The following is a 25481-nucleotide window of genomic DNA, read 5'->3' on the forward strand; positions in this document are numbered from 1 at the left end:
TGAGAATAACATAAAATAATGTATTTGCTCAATCTTCTGAGGAAGAATGAGGGACCTAAAACCCCACAAAACCATTGCTTCTTAAAGATAATTTATCTCCCCTGATAGCTCATTGTTTGCACAGTCTTCTGCCATTGTTATAATGGAATAGCTGTGGAAATTCTCCAGAAGTAAAAGAAGAGAAGTGGCTGGGAGAAAAGTTAGAGAATTTCAAGAGTTGCGTAAGTTCCCACAAACCTAGGTCCTTCTGAATCGCAGCCTTCTAGGGCACTACCACCTGAAAGGTGAGAGCTGAAATCATATAGCTAGGGGAATAAAGACGTGACAGACACAATTTCAAGGATTCTGAAAGAGAGAACAAGATGGAAAGATAAGATAAATCATAAACACAGATTAATTTTTATAAAATCTTCTATAGGGAGGCTTATGTCCTTCATAATACATGTTTTTCATTGTCATTTATATGTAGTCAGTTGTTTTTCTTTCTAACATCTTAAGAGTTGCTAAGACAAATGTCTTAAGGAGCCAGACAGATAATAAAGGGGTGCGGGTGCCTGGCTTACCCTTTGCCACAAACCCATTTTTTTTATTAGGCATATGCATACATTCTGTATCCCCCCCGCCCCGCCCACGAAAAAGCATACTATTCCTCTTTCTTCATGGCTTTCGTTACACAAAATCATGAGATGATACTGTAAAGCCATGAATGCCATCACAAAGATAATAATGGCCTCACATCAGGGATGCAGAGGGAGTGGTGGGGCTTTAGCAGGCTGGGGCCCACCACTCCCAGTGTACGACGATGGGGCAGCTGCAGCTCAGTGCCGGACTCTTATTGCCCTGGGGTAAGGGGCCCCGGGTTGCCAAATTTTTCTGTTGCTGAAGAGTCCAGAAGTCTTGAACTGCTTATGTTTTAATTTTTAAAAAATTAAGTACATTTATAGATTGGACAACTTTACATAAAATTCCTAAATGTGGTTTAGGGGCAGAGGAGCTTTATTTCTCAGCTCGCCTTTATCAAGGGAAGTGATATAACTGTCTAGTCCATGACTGCTCCACTCCTCATGTCTAGTTCCCTACTTAAGGACCCAGCTTTGAGAATTTAAGGCAAGGTTTAAAAATGGGCTCAAGAGTCATACCTGGCCTAGGTGCCCCTGCTAGAGACACTCAAATACCCTAGCATTTGAGTACCTACAAACATAAGAACAATTTTGAGGACAGCCCAGATTTTACTGAGTGTCGCATATTAAGAGGGCTAACATTTGGAGACAGGGAGAAGAGAGAAATTGCCAAGAGACCGATGTACTAATTTGGGTGTGAAATGATCAATGCCTGAGGAGCAAATTCTAGACAGTTAAATGACTATGGTTCTGGGTGGTTTTTGGATAGGGCTTTTTTTTTTTTTTTAGTTTTTGGGTTTTGTCTTGTTTTGTTTTGTTTTTGAAATTTGTAGTCTCGTAGTCTAACTATTGTTTACAACTTAAACTAGAGGAACTGTGGAATTATTGCATAGAAATGAAAGAAGCAAATATGACTACTTTTTGAGCTGGAGGAGAGAGGATAGTTGATGATACTAATGTAATACCAGGGAGGGAACGGGGTACATGGTGGATGTCTTCAAATCCTAGGGTTTCTTCAGAGAATCCCCAGATACCAAGTAACCCAAATTGTCTTTCAAATCCTACTTAGATTCTACCCATCTGTATTTGTCTTGTTTTTCCATGTGTGATCTATGTTTCCTAATGAACCTCATGAACATTTTTAAATTCCAGATGCTGCCACTAAAAACTTTAGAGGACATAATTTTCTCTTCAGATTAATTCTTTTTAGCTCTCACTTAAATTTTGATCTGTCTTGTTCTTAAATTTCATTACCAGATTTTACCAGACATTAATGAAGAAACACAGTCCTATTTTTTACATTTATATTAGCTGCTTTGAGAAAGCCCTTGGTACTGTTTGCTGTACAGATCTGTCTCCGTGGCTTAAATCAGAACCATGCCTACACTTAAGAGATCCTTACTAGATGTTGGTATTAAATAACCCTGGCCAGTTTGTTTGTTTGTCTGTTTGTTTGTTAGGTCAGATTGAAGTTATCATGGATCGAAGACTGATGCAAGATGATAATCGCGGCCTTGAGCAAGGTGTCCATGATAACAAGGTTACAGCTAATTTATTTCGAATACTACTGGAAAAAAGAAGTGTTGTGAATATGGTAGGAAAAAAAATAACTCATATGTTCTGATGTTGATTGTTCTTTGCCACCCAAAATTTGACATTATGCCTTGCCACTTTTTTTATGACTTAACAATTCCCAGTATTGAGATATCTTTATACTAGATGTAGCCTATAGTCACAAGAAAGAGGACTTCAGTTACACAGAAGTCAGATTTGCATTTAGGTCATCTTCTTTTTTTATTTTTGCTTATTATGCAGATGGAAAATAATGTTAAGGAATCAGTTTGGATGAAATTTTCTGAAATTATTTCGAAAGAAAATAAGAGTTGAATTTAAGAATAGAACCTTGGCCCATTCTTAGGAGATCAAGTTTGATTAGTAAACTTTATTGGAAACCTTTGTGTGCTTATTGTAGTCCTAGACTCCTCACCTGAAAATGGATTTACTTGTCTGTCTTCTTGCTCAGTTTTCATTTCTCAGAACAAACCCCAGCATTCCATTAAACAATCCAGCTAAAGCTCCATTAGACGTCAAGCAACATGACAATACACCCCTTCAAGGCCACACCAAAGTCATCTTCACCATCCCCCCATCCTTTACTGATTTCCCACCACAGATGACTCTCTACACAGCCCTTTTTTTCCCTCATTCTGCTCTCCTCCTTTCTTCACTGACCCATTTCAGATCTTTTCAGCTCTTCTCAGCTGGCAGCCTCCCCACTGACTTCACATTTGACAGGGCTCTCTGTTCTAGGTATCAGCCATCTCCTCCCACACTTTCCTTCTTCCCTCATGTTGCAGTGGAGACGCCACCCTCCTCCTCCCCTCCCCCTGCCCGGCAGAGCCAGCGTTCCCCTAGGAAACCCTTTCTTCAGGCTTTCAGACACTCTTCCTTATCTCCTATTAGAAATAAAAACCAAAACAGCCTCCATGCAGACTCCTCCCCTTTTCTCCTGCACTACCATCCTGGCTCCCACACCCGCTTGAGCCAGTTTGTGAGAGGTTTATGTCATTGCTTCCGTGTCACACTCCCTTCATTTTAGTGGTGCTTTAGCCTCCCCCACACACCTTTGCCAGTGTCACCAGATCCAGTAGATGTTTCACACCCTTTCCAGGATCACAAGATCTATCGTCTTAGTTCACCTTGCAGCAACATTTGACACTGACCATGTCACTTCTTAGAAGACATTCTGAGCCAGCGCTTCCATGGTACCATGCTCATTTGGTTTCCCTCCTGCCTCCCAAGTGGTTCTTTCTCTATCTCTCCAATGGTTATTGATTCAGCCACTAAATGTCAGAGCTCCCAAGGGTTGGCCTCATGTCTTCTCCTTTTCTCATGATACTTTGTCCCTCTGCAATATCTCCTACTCCCGTGGCTATGTGACCACCTCTACACGGATGAAACTGGCACAAACATTTCACCTCTAACCTGCAGACCCTACCACATGGCTGTGTCCTACTGTTCAGACCCAACATATATCCATGATTACTCCCATGGTCTCTCTCCCCGTCCAAACCTGCTCTTTTCTAGTGTTCCCTCTCTCCGGGACTGGCACCACCTTTCATCCAGTGCCACATACATAGGAGGGACCTCTCATTGGTACTCTCTTTGGCCTGCCCCTTTCTTAAAACAATAATCACCAGTGCTTGGCTCTCTTATTGCCTAAATATTTCAAATCTATAAGCCCGCTTATTAAGACCACCCTAACCTAAACATCATGTTTTTCCTGAATCATTCTGCTCTTCTTTTCCTGACATATTTGTTCTCAATCAAGTAGGCAAAGTGATTTGTTTTTTCAAAACTCAATCTGATCTCACTGCCCCCTTCGAAACCCCTCAGATATCTTCTCATTGCTCTCCTGATAAAAGCCAAAAACCCTTCCCACAGCCTGAAGAGCCCCCTTCGTGATCTGGGCCCTGCCTGTCCCCCAGCCTCATCTAGCATGACTCACACTATTTCTGCTCTGGGCCCACTGATTTTCTTTCAGTCCCAAGTACTCCCCATGCATCCTGCGCCCATGGCACCTTTCTGTGGATATTATTAATACATACATACATACATGGGCATTTCCCAAGGGAACTATTCAAAGGAGTTAGGTCAAAGCTGCCTTGGTCGACTGCTTTTACTTGAGCAGGCCAGAGCACCGTCTTCAGTGCCTCCTCAGAATTGCGCATCTGTCCTCTGTGCATAGATGTGATTATTTTTGATCATTGTCTCTCTCTCTCCTCTTTTGGACCATAACTTCACGAGTGTGGGGGCCATGTTCCTCTGCTTCTAGAATTGTTCCTAACAGAGGAAGCACCCCATCCTTATTGCAGGAATGAATGCACAAAGGAATCCACGAGGGAACCGTAACAGCGCCTGATGCCACCACACTTACCCCAGGCCCCTCTTGCTGCCTCGTCACATGAGGCGTGTTCTCTTCCCCCTGCTCGATTCCAGGGACTCGTCTGCTTCATTTTCATGTGCCCCACACGGCTCCTTGCCTGTGGTAGCTATTCTATAAATAAAACACTAGTTGATTGAATGAAATGGCAATAGCTCATTAAAGCCAAGAATTCTTCCAGAATCTAGCATCTTTTAGGAAAAAAAGATTTTAATATCCATTTTTAGATGTCAAGATTTAAACCAGTTCTTGGGACTCGTGGTTTAAATCAATTACTGACAAGATAGCTTAATTTTAGGACTGAAACTGCACAGGAAAATCATTGTCTGAGTGCTGGCAGCTACTATCTTTTTCTCCTCCCGAAAATGTTTCCAGCTTTTATGATTTTTTTTCTCTCTATATAGACACTAATTTGCAAAGCTTCTGTTAACTGTGGCAATAAGCATTTTCATGTCAGATCTATAAAGCTTTCACTTAGAAGTAAAATAATTTGTTTATTCCCATTCAAAAACTCCTTGGATAGTAATTGATTGAAATTTGATCCAATGTTTTTATAATCCTGTGTTGGTTAAATTTTTCTTTTGCTCAACTCTAGATTCTTGGACTTAGATCAGTAGTTTCTTTTAAATAAAAAATGAACTAGAGAAGAGAAAATACATTTTAATTTCTAGTGACATTGATTAAAAAGACAATTGATTAAGGAATGTTCCATCTCATATAGCTTAAACTTTCCGGAAAGTACTTTTTTTTTTTTTTCCAGAAAGTACTTTTATTTTCAACTCAGACTCTCATGTTTAAACCATTGACAGTAGGAAGCAGGGTGATGAGGAGATCCTCTCTATACAAGAAGACATTTTAGCAGGAGGTCTTCAGCCTGCCGGAGCCTCTGGGAGTAATCCGGGTGACTAAGTAGAACTGAGTTCTGTTCTTGAGTGTTCCACAGAGAGAGAGTGAGAACAGGGACTGGAGTGATACTTTTGAGATGTGAAGATGTCCAGTCGGTTGCCGTAGCTCTATGAGGTGAACTGTCATCCATGGTAATGACACTTGGGGGTCAACGGAAGTGGAAAATGAGAATCGTCTGTTTGGCATTGACCCTTTAGGTTTTGTTTCCTTGATGCTTACTCCCTTTCCCTTCCCGCCGACTGCTGTATACAGTCGAGGGCGTTGAACCAGGAATTAGAAGTGCTACAAGTGTTCAGGTATTACAGTTGTGTCTTTTGACCTGTGATACCAGTTATTTACGTGTAAGGAAAAAGAGCTAGGAGAGATCAGAGGAAAATTTCACATGCTTACAGGGCTCAGAGGAGTGATGGCATGAGGGAGGTTGGTCAGGTTTCAGGGCAAACACTTAAGTGAGGTGACCCCAAGTCTGTGATGGGTATGAGGATACATCCCACTGAGAGCTACAACTCAGCTGCATTTGAGGGAATGTCAGGGCCCTGTGTAACTTGGATTTGCGGTGTTTTGGGTGAAAAAAATAAAGTTACCTGTTGTGGGGAGTTTTTTTTTATTGTTGTTGAGAATTTCAACATGAAATCTCCTGGATGTTTTTTTTTTCTTTTTTTGAGAGTTGGCCGAAAAGCAGACATTAGTATCATGCAGACCTACCAAAACCTATCTATAGGCAAATTTAGCCCACAGATCACCAGGCTTTACCTCTGCATTAAATGAGGTTTATTTCTAAATCTTATGATTCATTTTATTTTCATTCATTATTTCTTCTGTCTCTGTCTTTTCCTGCATCCTTTCCCCTACTGTGTTTTTCTCTCATTTATTTATATTACATTTGCTTGTTGATAGATGAAGTTCAAAAAACATTTATCAAGTTCCCACCATGTATCAGGTCATACCGAATAAGCAAAAGTGATTCAAGATATCATCTCTTATTATCTTAGATAATTTACTTAGCAAGTTTTGATGTAGATGAATGGAAACCTTTGATATTTAGGGATCACATAACTTAAGTGGGCTTAATGAAGGACACCATGGAGCCTAGCAAGAGATTCTGACTTCTGAAATAAGGGCTAGAACCCAAAGGAGGTCGCAACTTGGTATGGTTTGGAATCAGAATGTGCTGGAAACTCTTTATAATTTCATACAGGCTGAAAGGAAAAAGCTAGACCTGAACAGCTTGAAGCCTTCCAACACACAAGAAACCAAATAATGTTTAGAATAGTATATTAGTTACTGCAAGGCTGGGGAATTCATTTACAGCTTAAACAAACACATAAAATTTCCCATAACAAACATGTATTATCAGCTTTGGGTTTATCATAAAAGTTTCAGTTAAAAGATTACCTTTCCAGGAGATTAGTCAAAAAATGATAATTCATCAGCTATAAATATCTTGCCAAGCCCCTCATTGCTATAAAAATGTTAAGAAAGTACATGAATCCTGGAACTTCTGTGTGATTTTGTCCCACCCCACCTGGCCAGCTTCCAGCGATGTTGTATGTTCTTGTTGCTTTTATAACTCTGAACTACAACTCTTCCATAGACTTCTCTTCCTTATCCTGCTTAGGACAATAAATGGCACAGTTTTCGAATTCTCAAAGCACTTACATTCATGGCATTGTTTCCTTTGACGAGGCTTATAATTAACATGTTTCTGAGTCTGAATCACTTCCTTAATCCAAAACTTTTTGAAGGGTGAGACTTAGACATTCAGTTCCAAAAAGAACGGTTTCTTGTGCAAGGTTGTCTGGGGCGACGGTTTCCGGCATATGTCCACAGAGCTGTGTCAGATCGACTGAGATTTTGAGATTTGTTTTGGGGGCTAAACTTTGGCTTGCTAGGGCTCATCCCAGGACGTTCTGATTAAGTATATTTGGGTTAGGGTTCAGGGATCCATGTTTAAATCTTCCCAAGCCATTCTTATGTGTGGTCAGTTTGGGGGCACTGAGAGCCAGGGAAACTGGTGCGGGTCAGGAGGAATGGTACATACGCCCACTACTGCTTGAAAGGTATACAAAATCCATCAAGAAGTAGCCCACCTATTCACTGAAGTGTCCAGGGATTCCTCCAAGGGCAGAGAACAAAGCCAGAGAGCTTTTTCTGAATCTTACTTGACCTAGAATGGACTTAATGCCTTCTGATTCTGATACAGCAGGTGTCTTCTTTTCTGTTGGAATCTTTTATCTTTTATTACTGAAAACTGATTTTGTCAGCAATCCTGACCTAGATTATGAAGCCCTTTGATCTTGGAATACATTTAAAGTTTCCGGTTGAAACTGTTCCCTCAATATTCAACAACATGCATTAAATTTCAGTATTGTTGGTGAATATAATTATCTATGCTTTATTTAATCTTTCTTGTAAGGAAAGAGTGTGGGATGGGTACATATTTGTTTTTTTTTCCCAACTCTTTCAGACCTGATATATTTTGTCAGTATCTTAATATTACAGTGTCCCTCTATTGCCTTTAATTTTTTTTCTCTCTCTCCGTAGTCTGAATTGTAATGACATCTACAGTTCACTGCTGGCAAGATGCCTGTCACTCTTTGCTCAACACCCTCTGTTCAGTGCTAATCTGACATTCTGATTCTTAAGCCCCATATCTCCTATAAATCCTATCCTTTCACCCAGATAAGTAGCCAAGCCTTTTATTTGAGCTCCATATTACAAAAAGGATGCAAAATCAGAGGATATCAGTGAAATGGACAGTTTAAAAATAAGATACAAAATTAAATTTGTTCCACGTGTCACTGTTGATCAAAAAACCTTTCTACATAAATTATTTTTTTCTCAGTGTTTTTCTATGTGTGTTCTCTTATACCTTAGGCATTATTGGTTAAGTTTCTACTTAGTCATTGATTTAATTAATTGCGTGTGTCATCTACCATATGCCTATCCCCAGCCCTGGCAGGCTTATTTAATATCTGAACATGCTGAACCACTTGTTTGAAAGTACATACCATAGCAATGACTAAAGTACTTTTTAAATTCTAGTGAATAATTATGTACGAGGTAAATATGTACTAACTATTGCATAACATAATTTAAACAGTTCCTGTTCAGTGGCTGTGATTTACCAAATTTAACAGATGATCTTGGAATACTCATTGTGCTACTTAAAAACCTTATTTATTTTGAGAGTTTCACACCCCCCCCCCCAAAAAAAATCCTATAATTGGGTAACATGTATAGAGCATAGCTTTGGATCGCCACAAGAATTATGGTCTAGTTGAGTATAAATGAAACCACGAGAATATGCTGGGTAAAACCCAAGGGAGAAGAGATCATATTTGATGGTGTGCAAGATGTGTGAATATCCCAACCTGTCTATTTAAGAATTGTGTGGTAGGTTGAGAAAGAGTTTCCATAAAACATTATACCTTATCCTAAAATTTTTTTTTTTTGAAAACATTGTCAGGATTTTTAGTACTAAAACAGTGGAAAAAAGATCTTTCTAAACATGAGCTAAGTGGACACTGTTCATTTTCTTATATTGCTTACAGATGAACTTGGTAATCTCTGTGTTGGCTAAGACTGTTAGTTCCAAAATATCATGAAATTAAACATAAACTGCTTATATTTCTTTTCTACTTAAACCCTGTTGGGTAATTCCATTAATATTGTGAAAACTGCAACTTTGTCACACTTAAGCATTTCTGTTTTTTTCTTGATAGGAAGAAGAAAAGAAGTCGGTCAGTTATCCTTCTCTCGTTAGCCACATAACTTCCTTTTTCCTGAATCATCCTGTCTTCACAATGACAGAAAAGATCCCCGTGCCCACCCTTCAGCTGCTAGGTGAATTCTCTCCGTTACTGTCGTCTTTGCCTTGTGACATTCATCTCGTTAATCTGAGGACAATACAGTCAAAGGTATATCCCAAAATGTATCTATAAAGAATTACTTATTACAATATATTTGATATAAGGGGATGAGAAGCAGAAAGAAATCCAGCTGACCCTTGAACCGGAGGAGCTGGAATGCACTGGCCCGCTAACCCAGGTTGTTTTCGGTAAACACAGTACAGGACTGAAAATGTATTTTCTCTTCCTTATGATTTTCTGAATAGTTTCTTTTCTCTAGCTTACTTCATTAAAAGAATACAGGGTAACATACATATAACATATAAAATATGTGCTGATCATCTATCGATGTTATCAGTAAGGCTTCCAATCAAGGGGAGGCTATTAGTAGTTATGTTTTGGGAGAGTCAGAGTCCTGTGGATTTTTGACTTGCGGGGAGGGGGGTCATCACCCCTAACCCCCTGCACTGTTCAAGGGTTAACCATACTGTGAGTTTTACTATGCTTCAAGGAGCCTTTAAGAGGACTTGACCTTTAGGCAAAATCATTCTACCTTTCATTTGGTTAGGGAATATTATCTTTTTATAGATAAGAAAGCAAACTCTGCCCCCAGGGTCACATAATAGTAGGTGAGAGAACAGGCCTTAAGATCAGCTCTTCTGACATTTTCCATTCATTTCTCCTTGTTAGCCAGTATTTCTTGAGGAGTTAGAGAATTAAGAAGCATAGCATTTAATTATTTCTCTATCAGAGGACTTGTACACTGATATCTTTCTCCTGAAAGTGACTGCAACTCAGACCTTTGCATTGAGAAACAAACTCTTTAAAGACATCTAGAGATGGGCTAGAGGAAGAGAGGGAAAGGCTTTATTAGATTCGGAATTTTTCTTCGGTTAAGACTGCTTTTGTTTACATGTATGCCAACTTTTAAAAGTCAGAGATTGCATTTGAAAAGAATAAAAATTAGACATTTGACATCATTTTTGTCCTTCGTGGAGCTGTTTTGATACCGTGAATTGACACATGCGTGGCTGGAAATAGTAAGTGCTTAGGGATTCTGTAGGGAATGTGATAAATGGCCCAAGTATGAAAAAAAAGAGAATGTTCATGTTTGAAGACCACGTAAGAAGAGAAAAAGGTTTCATTTAAGCACAAAGAACTAAAGCGAACCAAAGTAAGGATAAATGCCTGCAAATCTGGACATACAGGGCTTTTAAAACTGTAGTGACCAAGAGAAAGAACTTAGCCCTAACTCTGTAGGAATATCCATACGGCCCGTGATAATGAATACAGGTGAACGCAGGAGGCCTGCATCTATCTGCATGTGTCAGAAGTCTTGTTCGATCATGTGAACAAACCTGCAGGATTTATTTCGTGCCTACTACATTACAGTTACAGCTAAAGGCACTAGGGATACCGTCATGGGCAAACCCATGACAAACAATAACCCCTGCCTTTCTGAAGCATGGATCCTGATGGGGGGAGAAAAATAAGAAAAAAGAAGAGAGACGTACAATGTATTAGATGGTGATAAGCGTCAGGGAGGGAAAGCCGGAGGGAAGGATGGCTCTGGAAGTTGACGCAAGTTTGCATGTGGTTGGAGGAGGAACTTGCCTTAAGAGTGTTAATGGAGTAAAAATCCGAGGGAGGTTAGAGAGTAAGAGACCCATGCAGATTTCTGGAGGTAGAGTGGTCCGGGAAGAGTTACAAGCAAGCAGAATGGCCTAAATGTGGGTGCTGTGGTGAGAACAGAAGCTCCGTGGGAGCTGGCCTTTTCTTTGATTCCTTGCATCGTTCTGTTGCCTAGAAGAGCGCTTGCACATAGAAGGGATTCAGCCACAATTGCTGATTGAGCAAATCTCATGAGTGCTCTTTCTAGGATTCTGCTAGTCTTTTGTGGGTCGACTTTTTGACTCATGGAAAGAACACAGCCGCGATGGATAGCCTCCCTGAGTTTTCCTCTTATTAATTCATGAGCCAGAGGGAACGAGGGGGTAGAGTGGCGGTTACCAAAGACTCCGAGCCTCATTCTGCTGCCTCTGGGCATGGATGGTAGAGGATGTTAGCAGCCTATGGATCTGAGGGCTTCTGGGGCACACGGTGGCCGCTGTTCCTTCACCTCGTTTCTAGATGTCTCTCCCATGATTATTTTCCAGAAGCAGATCTAGTTGTCTACAGTCAACGAATGTAGGGTCTCACCCACCATAACCCACGGCTGGCACCTGTTTTCCATATCACCTCTTTTTTATGGATACCTGCTTCTTTCATTCTCCCTGCATGTTGCCTAGCTTTCTGTCACCCAAGTCTCATCTCTTCCCAGATTAAAAATCCCGTTGCTACTCAACTGATTGATGCTCTCAAGAATTTGGGCTCTGTGTGGTCTGGCCTTCACTCACTGTATTCGCTTGGCGTCCCCTTGCTCCTCACGCCCTTCGGGTAGTGGCCCACCTCCACTCCCTGATGGCTGGCCGGGGGCTGACTCAGCTACCTGTTATAAAATGGGGCTGCTCTCAGAGCCACCGCCTCAGGTCTGTGGGGAGAAACACAGAAGCTATTGCTGTGAAGGCCCTTTGGAAACAGAAATGCTTTGTAAACGTACATTTGTGTCCTGGTGGGGCTTATGGTACTGGTCAGCCCAGGGGCAAACCAGGGGTTTAGCAGAGGAAATAGAGAAGAATTTAACAATTGGGCCAGGAAGAATCAAGACTGAAATGTTAATGTTTAACCATAACTAGCATGTTGGCTCATGGTCCAAACTCAGTATTTGGGGCTGTTTCACATTATCCTATCAATCAGTGCTGGTTCCTATGTTCGTCTTTGACTCTTAGCACATATTTCTAACAGCTATTTAAAAAGCTCACCAGTAATCCAAGGGGATTGATTTGGCCATTCAAAATTGCTTCTTTAAAGAATTGCTTTCTGTCCCTTAACCTCTGGTAATAGGAAAATAATCATTTAAAGAAGCTGATGTAGGTATTGAATCAAAGAAAGCTTGGTGCTTAAAAAGATGTCAAGTGTAATTTCATGGTTACACTAAAAGAAGACAAAAATGACTTGGAAGAAATCCAGAAGCCAGACCTCAACATTTTGGATTGTGTTCCTATTTTAATATGCTGGCAGCTCCAAACATACAATCGTGAATTGTTCCTTTGGACATTGAAAACATTTTTCCCATTGAAATAATGTGAACATGGCTCTCGGCTTCTAAGCAAGACCAGAGCTCTGCATTGGTCTGTGTGTAAGTAAGCATTTTCATAACTACCACCTCCCAGTGTTTCCACAAAAACATGTTTGAGAATCCATCCCCTGGACATGAGGGAGTCACATCTCTCTTCCTGCCTCACTGATGGAGGAGGCCTCTGCTTGCCCAGCTCCTGGGCCACATTGTCAGAAGCTCCCTCACGTCCTAAACCTCATGTGGGCAGCCTGACAGGGAGAAAGTGGTTATGGGCTCGAGCAACAGTAAGAGGAGCGAGGGGCTGGAGGTGTGCTGACTCATCACGGTGCTTCAGCATTTCCAACTCCCCATCCTCAGAGTCAATGTGTCCGGGTCACACTGGGGAGATTTTGAAACCGAGACTTCTACAGGGTTCCCCGTCTCTGCAGTTCTGATTCCAGAGGTGTGGGGTGGGGCAACTTAGGAATTAGTAATTTTTTAAAATTCTCATGATTCTAAAAATTACTGTTACCTCCATTTACTTAACTGGGAAAGTAAGAGCTGGAAATTAAATGCCTGAGATAAAATTACGCAGCAATGAATGGCAGAATTAGGGCCCACATGCAGGTTTTCTGAATCTGAGTGCTGGACGGAGCCTCAGAGGGTGGTGGTGGACTTCTTAAGAGTTACTAAATCTGCTCCTCCCAAATCCAGTTTTTCAGGAATTATTCTGTATTGGTAGATGAGTTTATGTTTTTATATAAGCATATCTTGCTCTTATTCTGTATGTTTTTGGAGAAAAACTGATTGCGTGTCATATAGTTGCAGTCAGATGAAATTGGAAGCAAACATCTCTTAAACCGTGTCTCACAGCATTACCGAGTGCCTCCGTGCAGTCCCGTCTAGCAGTGTAACTGTCAGCCTTCTCCTTCTGTAGGCTCGCCCCCCACTTCGCTTTACCACCTCCTTTTCTTATACTGTCAAAAGCTTGACATATTAAAAAGAGGATTTTATAAAGGTTTGAAAACTGGGAACAGGAGCACCACTGAAGTGGTCGGGAACAGGAATCCCATGCCATCATCAGGAAGGGTATTAATTAAGGGAGAAGGGAGTCTTGGTAGAGAGGATGCTGGGAGAATCTCACAGGGGCACAGATCATCGATCAGGGTTCTGTAGGCTGGAATGATAGGTTCAGCCTGGAATGCAGACATTCCAGGGACCAGAAGGAATTTGATTAAGCCATTTAATTAGGCTTCATGGAGCCATGCTGCCTTGATGTTTTGCACAATGATATGTTGTTCGACCTTTTTCCTCTCCCCCAGATTATTTCCACCACTTTTATGTTCAGATGTATTTTTATTTAATTCACGTATAGATCTGTATCTTTGTATCCACCTCTATCTCTGTGTACTATATTTAGCTCTATTCTCTGTGACATTTTATTCTGATTCTGCTTAACAATTTCTTGCAGATAGTTAACTAATCATTTCAACATCAGCATCACTTACTGAACAAGATTTTCTCTCTCCACTTGTTTATACCACCCCCTTTTCTTATAAGAGGCAGTTTAAGGTATTTCTTCATTTTGCCTTTCTTACAAGAATTGATTGGTGCTTTATTAATCTCCCTGGCATCTGGAAAGGTGAAAATTGTGGAGAAAATTTCCTTTGTTGTATGTATCTAAGAACAGATACGTACCTGTTCTTTCTGTCATCTTATCTTGTTGATCAAAACAGGATAACTGTTATTGGACATTTTAATGAATACCCTGGAAAATGAATTTCAACTGGTTATTTATTTCCTGTCTCAGGACTTAAAACACTGTGCAATTTTCTCACCTTTCCAGTTGCCAGAATAACACGGAAAGATGGATGTTGGTAAGCATTTTCAAGGAATCTGGGCAGGTTGGAGAAATTTTTCCACCAGGTGTTTAGCTCTGCCGTTATCTATTAGACCTTAGACATTCTTTGAGGAGGGTGGGGACACATTTCTCTTGGAGAATGTAGTCAAAGTTATGGCTTCTCTCTTCCACAGAAAAAAAGTGTGCACCCATAACATTTACTAGTTTCCAGAAGTGTACTTCTCTGTGAAGCTCGCATTATTCATGAGCAAATCAGGTTTCTTTTGGTGTGAGACCAGACCGGCACAGCTTTCTATTCTGAGTTCTCACCCACTTTGGTAAAGGAACACTGGCGTGCTCCTTTGCTTATGAGACCCTGCCATGTGTGTGGATAATTTTCAGCATGGCCTTAAATCCTGCTTAAAATGGGGTGTATGGATGGGTAGGCAGGCTGGCTGGATGGAAATGACCGCGTCCACGCCTTCCTTTCTGAATTGATGTATATTTTGATAAATTGTGGTTTTAGCACTGCTGGAACTATAGATTAAATACTCCCTTTTTCTAACCTCAGATCAGAGAGTGAGCTCCTTCCGGTTGTAGGCTTTTCTTCTATTACATTAGAAGCGATCTTTCTCCTTTCCTTCCAGTCCTTAGCCAGGGTGAAGGCAGGAGGGTGAAGCTGTTACTGTCCTGCTGCCTTTGTTTGAGCCCTCACCTGCACTTACCACCTGGTTCGCTTAGCACACAGCCCCTCATTCTCTCACTTGCCTCATTCACAACATAGCAGTGATAATAGGACCCACCTCAGAGATGTGCTAGGGATTAAATGACTCACTTAGAAGCGTGTCTGGCAGGTAGTAAGCACGGGGTGCTTGACAAATGAAGTTCTTAACAGTCACGAGCAGTGGTGATTGTTACTAAAAATGTAGGCACTTTTTTTTTAATTGAACGTTGAAGTTTATTCCCAAAGTAAATCTTGATGTCACTTTGACTTGTATTCTTTATATATTTTTGGGGGGTGTGTGTGGTTTAAGATTTATTTATTTATTTGACAGAGAGAAGGAGATCACAAGTAGACAGAGAGGCAGGCAGAGAGAGAGGGAAGCAGGCTCCCTGCTGAGCAGAGAGCCCGATGCGGGGCTCAATCCCAGGACCCTGAGATCATGACCTGAGCTGAAGGCAGAGGCTTTAACCCACTGAGCCATCCAGGTGCCCCTCCTTATATATGTTTTTGAAAACTCTGAGAAGTTATTAATAAAGTACCTAAAATTGTCTGCGTGCCAGGCATAATGCTGAGGGTTTTCTTTGTAAAGAGAGCCTCATTTAGCTCTCCCAGCTCTACTGTGAAGGTAGGTGGGCAATATCATGCCCCCATGTTTCAGAAGAGGACATTCGCCGACTGAGAGATGGTAGGTAGCCTTCTCAGATCATGCAGTCAGTAAATGGCGTGCTAAGGGGTGCAGCCCAGCATGGCTGACTCCAGATCCCCACCCAGAACCTCATACTCCTCTTCCCAGGGAACAAAGGGAAGTGAGAGTGCCGAAAATGTTAGGGAATACTCTGCCTGTTTTTCTCTTGACCACTCAGTCATGACGGGACACCCTTAGAAGGATCCACCCACCATCTGTGGGGAGGATCATGAAGGACTAAGGTAGGGTGGATGGGTGATCATTGCTAGTTGACCGTGAGAGTGTATGCTTCGTGACTGGGACATTCACGTGCACGTAAATATAATAATGCAAACTTGCATACCACCTCCCCTGTTTCAGAGACTGTTGTGAGAGGAATTGAGTTCTTCCATGAGAAGTATTCTGTACAGGGTTCTGCACACGGTGAGCGCTCAGAAAGCGTTAGCTGCGGTTACTGTTATCCTCACTGTGGTTGGCACTTGATCCTCCAAGGGGCGCTTTGGGAGCCTCACCGAGTTTTCTGAGTTCTGAGAAGTTAAATGACGTATTCGCAGACACGCGACTGGCTTATGGTAGAACCAAATCAAACCTTGCCTCCGATCCAGCTTTTTCTAACCTTGATGGCTTCATTCTGCCAGCCGCACCGCTTTCTCTCCACTCCCCTCAGTTGCCAGAGAAACCTCATGGGTCCCGCTTAGCCTCAGAGCCGCTGGTTGCTTTATCCAGTGGAAGTTAGTTCCACAGTGGATTCTCCAAGTGCCTTTGGAACACCCGAGTCCTTCTGAGGCGATTCAGCCTTCGCTGTGATCTGAGCTGTTTCACAGACACGCTCGATTTGCCACTCACCTTGCACAGTGCTTGGCCCAATGTCAAAGTTGGTAAATTTTCTTCCCTACCCACTTCCCTTGTTTTGTTTTGTTTTTTCCTGAGGTCCGGATAGTACTCATACACCAATGAGTGTGAAAACAGGTCTTTCAGAGTCTGTTTACTCTCCTCGAGTGAACAGCGTCTTTTTGGTGAAGGTATTTGTTTTCTTGCATGCATATTCAAGTTAAATTCACAGTTTCCCTACTTTGAAAAACAGTTTTCTTGGAAATAAAATGACAAGACAGACTTTGAAACTGAAAAACTGCTGCTTTGCCTCAGGTATTTTTGCTTGAAAACTGATACTTTCATGAATATTTAATTTTTAAAAACTTGGACACGATGATTGCTATTTCAGTTGGTGTTCTGGTCCTTACGAAAGCGATGCAGTTTTGGTTTTGAGAGAAAGTGTAACTTTTTTTTCCAGCAGTGAAAATTACTCTTTATGAATTCAATTTCTACTTTTCATATTGTTTAAATTTCTTCTAAAACTAATGGCAAAAGTCCAAAGATACTTCCTTTCCTCTTATTTTTTTTTTTTTATTGTCACCTCCAGTCTGCTAAAGGCCTCACACGCTCATTATTTCAAGAACACATGTGTTGCTGTGTTGCTCTAGTGAATTAAAATGGCCAAATGCTTCCCCCTCTCTCTCTGCCTACCTCTCTACTCACTTGTAATCAATCTCTCTCTCTCTCTCTTTCTCTCTCTCTCTGTGTTAAATAAATAAATAAATAAATAATCTTTAAAAAAAGAAAAGGACGCCTGGGTGGCTCAATGGGTTACGCCTCTGCCTTCAGCTCAGGTCATGATCCCAAAGTCCTGGGATGAAGCCCCACATCAGGCTCTCTGCTCAACGGGAAGCCTGCTCCACCCCCCACTCCCCACCCCCGCCTGCCTTTCTGCCTGTTTATAATCTTTTTTTTCTCTCTCTCTCTCTCTCTCTCTCTGTCAAATAAATAAATAAATAAATCTTTAAAAATGGCCAGAGTCTTTGGTTATAATGATAGGGGCTTTTAAAAGAGCCTCACAAATAGACCACGTAAGTAGTGAATCCAAATTGTGACTTTGTTATGATTTTGATGCATAACCGTTGACATATAGTTTGGAGGGTCTCTGATTCCTCAGCTACAAAGTTATGACATCATGAAAGAAAAATTGTGAATGAAAAGTTAAGTGAGAGTATTGATTAATTGGTAACTGCTTGGAAAATAGTCACCAGCACTTAATTGATAGATTCCATTGATAGAAATAATAATAGCTAAAATGTACCCAGGGCTTCCTCTACTGCAGACACTGGGCTGAGTCCCTATTACACGATTGAATTTCATCTCCATTTTATGGTAAAGGAGAAACCAGGTTTTGCTAAAAGCATCTAAGAAATTGTAGAAGTAGCATCTAGATCCTGAGCTGCCTGACTCCCAGCCAACGTTTGGATCCATTTGCTACAGCTTCTGTACTAGCACTTTCTGTCTCATAAGCTAAGCCACCATAAATAGTATTTTCAGCATTTTATGAGACACCACGTCTCCAGGAAGAAGGGAAACCTGCATTAACTCCATTTTGCAGACAGACAAACTGATGCTTAGGTAATCAGTGATTATCCTAAGCCTAAACACTTAGCACATGACAGAATTATCCTTGTTTTTCTCCTGGAGACCTTGTATAGGATACAAGAAGGATTTTTTTTTTTTTTTTTAACTCTGCTCTTTTCATGCTGTTTTGGGACTGTGTGAAACACATTGAAATTTTATTAGAAATTTTTATCATATGATTTAAACCTTCTATGTTTATCATGTTGGTCCTGTGATGACTCAGAATTCCTTAAATGACTTTTTTCCTCTCCCTTCAAACAAAATCTTAGCAGTACCACTACAAAATACCAGTGTGAAATGTCATAAAGCAGGTTATTCCAGCCAAGAATCTGAGGTGAGGACAGCTTTAAATTGTTGAGGCACATTAAAATCAAATCAGTGATGAGAATGCTGGCAGCTCTTCACCAAAGATGTCTCTATGGCACATTTAAAAATCGTATGCCCTAGTGAGGATGATTAAGAACTCGGACATATGTGTATCTGTGGCCACAGAGGAGAAAAAGGGATCATTGTCATCACAGGTCAGTGCTGAGCACACTCAACTCCTTTGAATAGCTGTATCTTTCTTAATTCATCCAAGGATTCTTAATTTATTTTGCTTATTATTAGAAACATTGCCGCCCTTTAGGAAACATAAAATTTATTAAGAGAATTGTAATTTAAAATACTCAGAGCACTCACGGCATCCTTATTTAAATGGATGCAGGAAATTTTACTGCAAGAAAGTGTATATTGATCCCTGTAGCTGACTTGTCATGTTTAGTATTTTTCTCTTTGCCTGCACGAGAATAGCTTCTGTAATGTGAATTTAAATGATACATCAAGCTAATAAATGTGGTTGGCCTAGCAAGTGATAAGCATAACTAATTCAATTTAAATGTCTTTTATATAAAAATAATGAACCAATGCATTAAAGATTAAAAATGTTAATGCAATTAGCAAAAATTAGCATTCAATAAAGAAGTCTATTTCAGTTTTGAGATGGATGATGTATCATGCAATGTCCAGATAAGGACTAAATTCAGGTATACTTTATTCAGCTGATGTATATGTTAAAAACTAAATAAATAAAAATTCAATGCTTTTTTTGCCCCTTTGCAGCGACGTGGATTGAACTAGAGGGTATTACGCCAAGCTAAATAAATCAGAGAAAGATAATTATCATATGATCTCACTCATACGTGGAATTTAAGAAACAAAACAGAGGGGACCATAGGGGAAGGGAGGGAAAAGTAAAACAAGACAAAACCAGGGAGGGAGAGAAACTGTAAGAGACTGTTAATCATAGGAAACAAACTGAGGGTTGCTGGAGGGATGGGGTAACGGGGAAATAGGCATTAAGGAGAGCACATGATGTAATGAGCGCTGAGCATTATATAAGACTGATGAATCGCCAAGCTCTACCTAGACATGAAGCCAATAATTTATTATATGTTAAGTAATTAAATTTAATAAATAAATAAATGCTTTATTTGAAGAAACTTTGGTAAAACAGCATGTGACATGTAGACAAAAGGACACCCAGATCCTCAGGGACTGTACTGGGAACCAGGGCATGAGGTGACTTAACAAGGAGCCTTAAAACTTAGTGTCCCCTGCCTCCTTGTGGGGGGAGGTAGAGGGAATGTAGCAGGTATGACAGTGAATGTGAGACCTGAGGGGAAATGAACGTTCCTGGCATCACTGCTAAGTAAAGTGAGCATTTGTGGTTGGAGGACACTGACTTCAAGACAGTGGAGTATACGGTGGTGTCGCTATTTGCCTTAATGTCGCTGTGGTGTGTTGGCACTCTGCCCATCTGCAGGTGGACGGCAAGCATTCCGATGAAGCAGCCTTGATCCTCCACAGGAAAGGGTTTGACTGCCGCTTCTCTAGCAGAGACACGGGGCTGCTTTGTTCCACGACCCAGGGAAAGGTGAGCTGAAAAGAGATTTTTGCTTGTTGACTTCATGTACTTCGAAATCTTTGTTTTCTGCTAATAATTCTGACAGTAAGAAGGTAATGTTTCATTGCCTCTTCACGGACTCATTCCCCTCAGCTGATAAAATTAGCTCAAATCTCTCCATCTTAAGAAAGCAACTTTCAGGTTCCTAGGTGGCCCAGTCATTAAGCTTCTGCCTTTGGCTTGGGTCATCCTAGAGTCCTGGGATCTCAAATAAATAAACAAAATCATGGGCGCCTGGGTGGCTCAGTGCGTTAAGCCGCTGCCTTCGGCTCAGGTCATGATCTCAGGGTCCTGGGATCGAGGCCCACATCGGGTTCTCTGCTCAGCAGGGAGCCTGCTTCCTTCTCTCTCTCTCTCTCTGCCTGCCTCTCTGCCTCCTTGTGATCTCTGCCTGTCAAATAAATAAATAAAATCTTTAAAATAAATAAATAAATAAATAAACAAAATCTTAAAAAGAAAAAAAAAAAAAAACTTTCTCCACCTTCAGAAAGAAAGCAAGCAACTTTCTCCCCCTTCAGTCTCTCTTCCTTGTCAGTATTCAAAATCCATGTCTGGAACATGGGCACCTGTGAGGACACCCTTCTCCTCCATTCTTAGGCCTTCCATTGCCAACAGACAAAGCACCCTCTTCCCACCCACTCTCTCCATACTTCCTCCTGTCTCACACATGCTCATGTAGGATCCAGATCTGCAAAGTCTCAAAGGGACGAAAGCAGATTCTGTAATAACTAAAGTGGGGTGGCAGTAGGGAAGTGACAGGAAGCAGTGACATTGTGGCCATTCAGGGAGTTTTACCACAGCCCTGAAGCAGCCTCACTGAGCTCCAGTCAGTTGTTTCCTCGGGGGACACGAGGGTCTGGATCTCCTGGTCAGGCCAGATTTGCATGGGAGTCCATGGGGTCCTCAGGCTGACCTGCTGGCTACCTCATTTTTATGTCTCCTTTGAGCTGGTCTTGCTGATAGTTCCCACAGGCCTTTCCTTGGAAGGAAAAGAATCTCCAGCCTTGTGCCTCTGGCTCTGAGTGGGTTGTGCTCAGAGAAGGCAGTTGAATGGCACACAGGCAGGTCTCTGCCCCATGGGGCAGCTCTTCTCCAAAACCTCACAGATACCCTATAGATCAGACTCCAGTGATTCACTTCCAACCCTACAAATTAGAATGTGCATCGGATATGAAAAGGATAGAAAAGAAAATGTGGTAGGTGGTCAAAATCCTCTTAGGTAGATAAGCTGCTCCATTTCTTGTATCATGCCCTACATGGAGTTGGTGCTAAGAAAGCACCGATGTTTTTTTTTCTTTTTTTCGTTTTACCTTATTACTGATGATGTGCGTATACTTGGTTGTAAGCATTTGTATATAGATGTTGAGGCCTCAAGTCTTAAGGGGATTATAGGATCCAGAGAAACATGGAGTGAGGGTAGTACTTTTCCAGCCCCCTCAACCTTCAAAATGGGAGTCCCTGATACGAGCAGCCTTCCTTGTAGCAGGCCTCTGTCCTTTCTCTCTGCTCTTTGGGCACAAGAAGAACCATGACTGTTAGGTGTTAAGTGTTGAGTATAAGAGGATATGCATGTTTTTAAAGCTTGCTGGGGTATAGATGTTTTTTTCTTTTATTGAAAAAGTGGTCTCGGGGCGCCTGGGTGGTTCAGTGGGTTAAAGCCTCTGCCTTCGGCTCAGGTCATGATCCCAGAGTCCTGGGATTGAGCCCCACATTGGGCCCTCTGCTCCGCGGAGAGCCTGCTTTCCCCTCTCTCTCTGTCTGCTCTGCCTACTTGTGATCTCTGTCTGTCAAATAAATAAATTTAAAAAATTTTTATAAGTCAAGCAGAGAGAGTCAGAGAGTCAATTATCATATGGTTTCACTTATTTGTGGAGCATAACAAATAGCATGGAGGACAAGGGGAGTTAGAGAGGAGAAGGGAGTTGGGGTAAATTGGAAGGGGAGGTAAACCATGAAGGACTATGGACTCTGAAAAACAATCTGAGGGGTTTGAAGTGGTGGGGGGCGGTGGGAGGTTGGGGGAACCAGGTGGTGGGTATAAAATTCAGAAAAAGAACGTAGAGCGAGCCGTCCTCTCCTGGCTACCCTTCTCCTAGGTGTCCCTCAAAGGATGGTCTGTGTGTCCAAGCACGCTGAGCTGTATCTAATCTCCTTCCCTTTCCCCTTTTGACTTTAAAAGGAAACTAAATACGCTTTTTCATTCTACTGTTTTCTACTCACAAAGTATATAGATGTGCCGGTAACCTTTCCTCAAAGTTGACCTAACTGTGCAACTTTTTTGTCGTTTATTTTCCAGATTTTGGTACAGAAGCTTTTTAGCATGTTTACTGTCACAAGTCTCATACCTTCGTCATTATCCTTGATGCATTCACCTCCAGACGCCCGAAATATAAGTGAGATCAACTTGAGTCCCATGGAAATCAGCACGTTCCGAATCCAGTTGAGATGAACCCGGCTTTCAGATTTGGATTGGGAAGCATTGTCTTTTATACACTTCTAGGTTTGACGTGCAATAAGGAAGCACATTATTTTAGCTTCTGGCTACTGTGAGGACATGAATTCTGTGATTGTTACTTTTTTTTTTTTTTTTTTTTTAACCAGTATAGAAAGAAAAAAAAAAAAAAAGCCATGTGATAGCCATTTTTTTTTTTAAAGTTCCATCCATGAACCACCACCATCAGTATGAATCGATGCAACAATGAAGGAAGAAATGTCGAAAACAACCTCTCCACAGATTGTATCTCAGGTTAAATGCTAACTAACTATATCTGTGTCGGGGGTTGTGAGGAGATTGTTATAAGTAGTCATGTTGCTGATCCTTCATTAGTTTTACAGAAATACCCGTTTGTACCAAAATGGAATAAAAGGCTGCGGGGTAAAAGCTAACGGCCAAAATGGTTGCAGTCGTTCATACTCATTGGAAAAATTTTGTGTTTTGACATATGTGGAAAAGTGCAATCCATCAGCCCTTAACAATACCTGTACATCATTGATCTTCACACCCTTTTCTAATGTACCACTTGACCCCTCCCTTCTCACCCTTTGTAAGTATTTCCAGAAATAGCAGATTTTGAATCATTCAATAGTAGAAAAAGAGGCATATTTTCATGACTTGACAATGTGGGATAGGTGCAATTTATTCCATTGTCACTAAAATAGAAGAAGCAATTCCATAGGTACCATAACCTGTTTTAGGTACCACAAGGTGTCTTTTTACACAGCTCATTTGAATACAGATGTTCGGAGAGGGGTTTTCTATTTTAAAAATAACCATATCAAGATAAATGTGCCTTATTTTTTTATAAGTCTTGTTAAATCTTTTGGTGTCCCATGTGACTGAGGAAGGGGGGAGAGGGCGGGGGTGGGGAGGAGGTGGGTACTTTCGATGACACATGAAGTGTTATCAGTTTTGCCTGACAATGCTGGCCACGTTCTGATCTGTTTCATTAAATTTGTGGTGATGTTATTCTAAACATTTTGACTATTTGAATGTACGGAGATGTCAGAAAACAAAACAAAGAAGAAAAAATACTGTTAATTAAAATACGCTGCTGCCAGGAAGACTGCAGCTTGAAGCAAGGATTTTGTAACGTGCAAAATCCATACACTTGTTCCATTTCGCAGGAGGTAACTCAATGAAAGAATGCTTTAAAAGGGACCCTGTTTTGAAACCCACTTATATGTAGCTCATAATTATATGTAGCTCGTGGTTTATTTTATTGAAGAACACGTGTGTTGAGTGAATTCCAAACTTTTGTACATGCTAACCTCAAAGGGAAGTTCCAAGCCTATGTGCCATTACAATATGTGTGATAAAATTTGTTGGAGATCTTTATTCACGTGCCATTGAAGTTGAAGCAACATTAGAAGCATCTAGAACGTTCAGTTTTAGGATAGAAAGGATTCACTGAGTATGTACACTTTTGAAAATTCTCTGTGTTACCTAATGAATTTAGTATTCTCTGTCTTTACACTTCCCTCTTACCTCCTGCCAGTCCAACATCTTTACAGAGAAGTTGAAACCTAATTTCTGTTTCACCATGTAGTCTGATGATCACCTGTTTTGTTTTGTTTTGTTTTTTAATCAAGATGCAGCTCCTAAGATTATTGCTAAGTTATGTTAAGTTCATAAACTTTTTTCGCCTTTAATAATTAAGGAAACAATACTAGTGTTGATGAAGATATTATAAGGGAGTAATTTCATGCAATAAACATGTACTGTAAGTTTCCTTCCTCATTTTGGGAGATAAACAACTAAAAGGAAAAGAAAAACCACACTTCCTTTTTGTGGACATCTATAGATGTTAAGATTGCCAGAAGCAAATCCCAGGAATAAGATCAGTATTTTCTTTGCATCTTAAATGTAAAACCTTCCTTTGGGAGTTCACTGTGTTCTGTGGTTAAGTGGGTGTGCTTAATCATTCTGGAAATTCTGATCAGTTGAAATAAAAAATCTTGATGCAATAACAGTGGTTTTGCCACTTCTGGTGTTGGAGATGGATCTGTCCCATGTCAGTCGAGGTCTTAGTGTGTGTCGCCACCAGCTGCTCACCGGTAAAGTAGAAACTCTCTTGAAACCAGCAAGTTTCTGCTTTTTATTTTTAGAATAAATCATCAGGGAAATGAAGAGAGGACGCTTTTGCTTTGGGTTGTGGTCAAGAACTGATTAAATAGTTTAGTGTCTCTGGCACACAGTAAAAACCGTACACTTCAGTTGTGATCTCGGTGGCATATTTGTTTGCTTAGGTTTTATTATGTTGGTTATCACAGATGTTCAGTTAAGCAACTAGTTCGTTCCTTTTTGTGATCTTTGTTTTTCTTTTTGAATATCTGAGCTTATACCTGCAGTGTTTGAGAACTTGGCATCCTTGTTTTCTTCAAACGCTGATTAAAATAAAATGCTACAAAATGTGTTGTGAAACATTGCAATTACCTTCCCATGTCTTTGTTGTACTTGTGCCGAAATGTTTTCACATTCCTTTGTCTAGAAGAAAATCTTTGCTTTCGTTGTGATGATGTTGCTTATCTTGGAATCAAATAGGTTTTGATATTTTTCTCTTGGAAGATTTTATATCTTTTTGGGAATATGTAATATAAGATCTCTAATAAAAGATGAATCTTACCATGTACATAGTCCTCTAGAGTGCTGCTTCAGACTTATTTGGTCAACAGCGTATATTAATACATTTTTGAGGGGTAGGGTGGAATAGTGAGGGGCTGTTTTCTGTTCTTTGAGGAATGAACCACTCCCACCTTCTGCCCACTGCTAGCTGGGAAATGTGGTTTTAGAGAGCAAGGGGCAGACGGGGGTGGGGTGGTGAGTTTCTTGTCGGGGTTTGGGGCCATCTTCGAG

At 40.9% G+C, this 25481-nt stretch overlaps 1 protein-coding gene across 2 annotated transcripts in view; it reads left to right on the forward strand.

The window, feature by feature from the left end:
• Positions 1-25257, forward strand: part of MAN2A1 (mannosidase alpha class 2A member 1) — a 172768-nt gene extending 147511 nt beyond the window's left edge. Inside the window, exons 19-22 of one of the 2 annotated variants that reach the window (XM_059175629.1) lie at positions 2081-2214; positions 9195-9389; positions 19988-20098; positions 22425-25257. In XM_059175629.1, the coding sequence (XP_059031612.1) occupies positions 2081-2214; positions 9195-9389; positions 19988-20098; positions 22425-22577 (593 nt within the window). In that variant the 3' untranslated portion in view covers positions 22578-25257. The remainder of the gene's footprint in view (positions 1-2080; positions 2215-9194; positions 9390-19987; positions 20099-22424) is intronic. The other variant, XM_059175630.1, reaches the window with a different exon arrangement.
• The last annotated feature ends 224 nt before the right edge of the window (positions 25258-25481 follow it).

The sequence above is a fragment of the Mustela lutreola genome, chromosome 5, assembly GCF_030435805.1.
Source record: "Mustela lutreola isolate mMusLut2 chromosome 5, mMusLut2.pri, whole genome shotgun sequence".
Taxonomy (NCBI): domain Eukaryota; kingdom Metazoa; phylum Chordata; class Mammalia; order Carnivora; family Mustelidae; genus Mustela; species Mustela lutreola.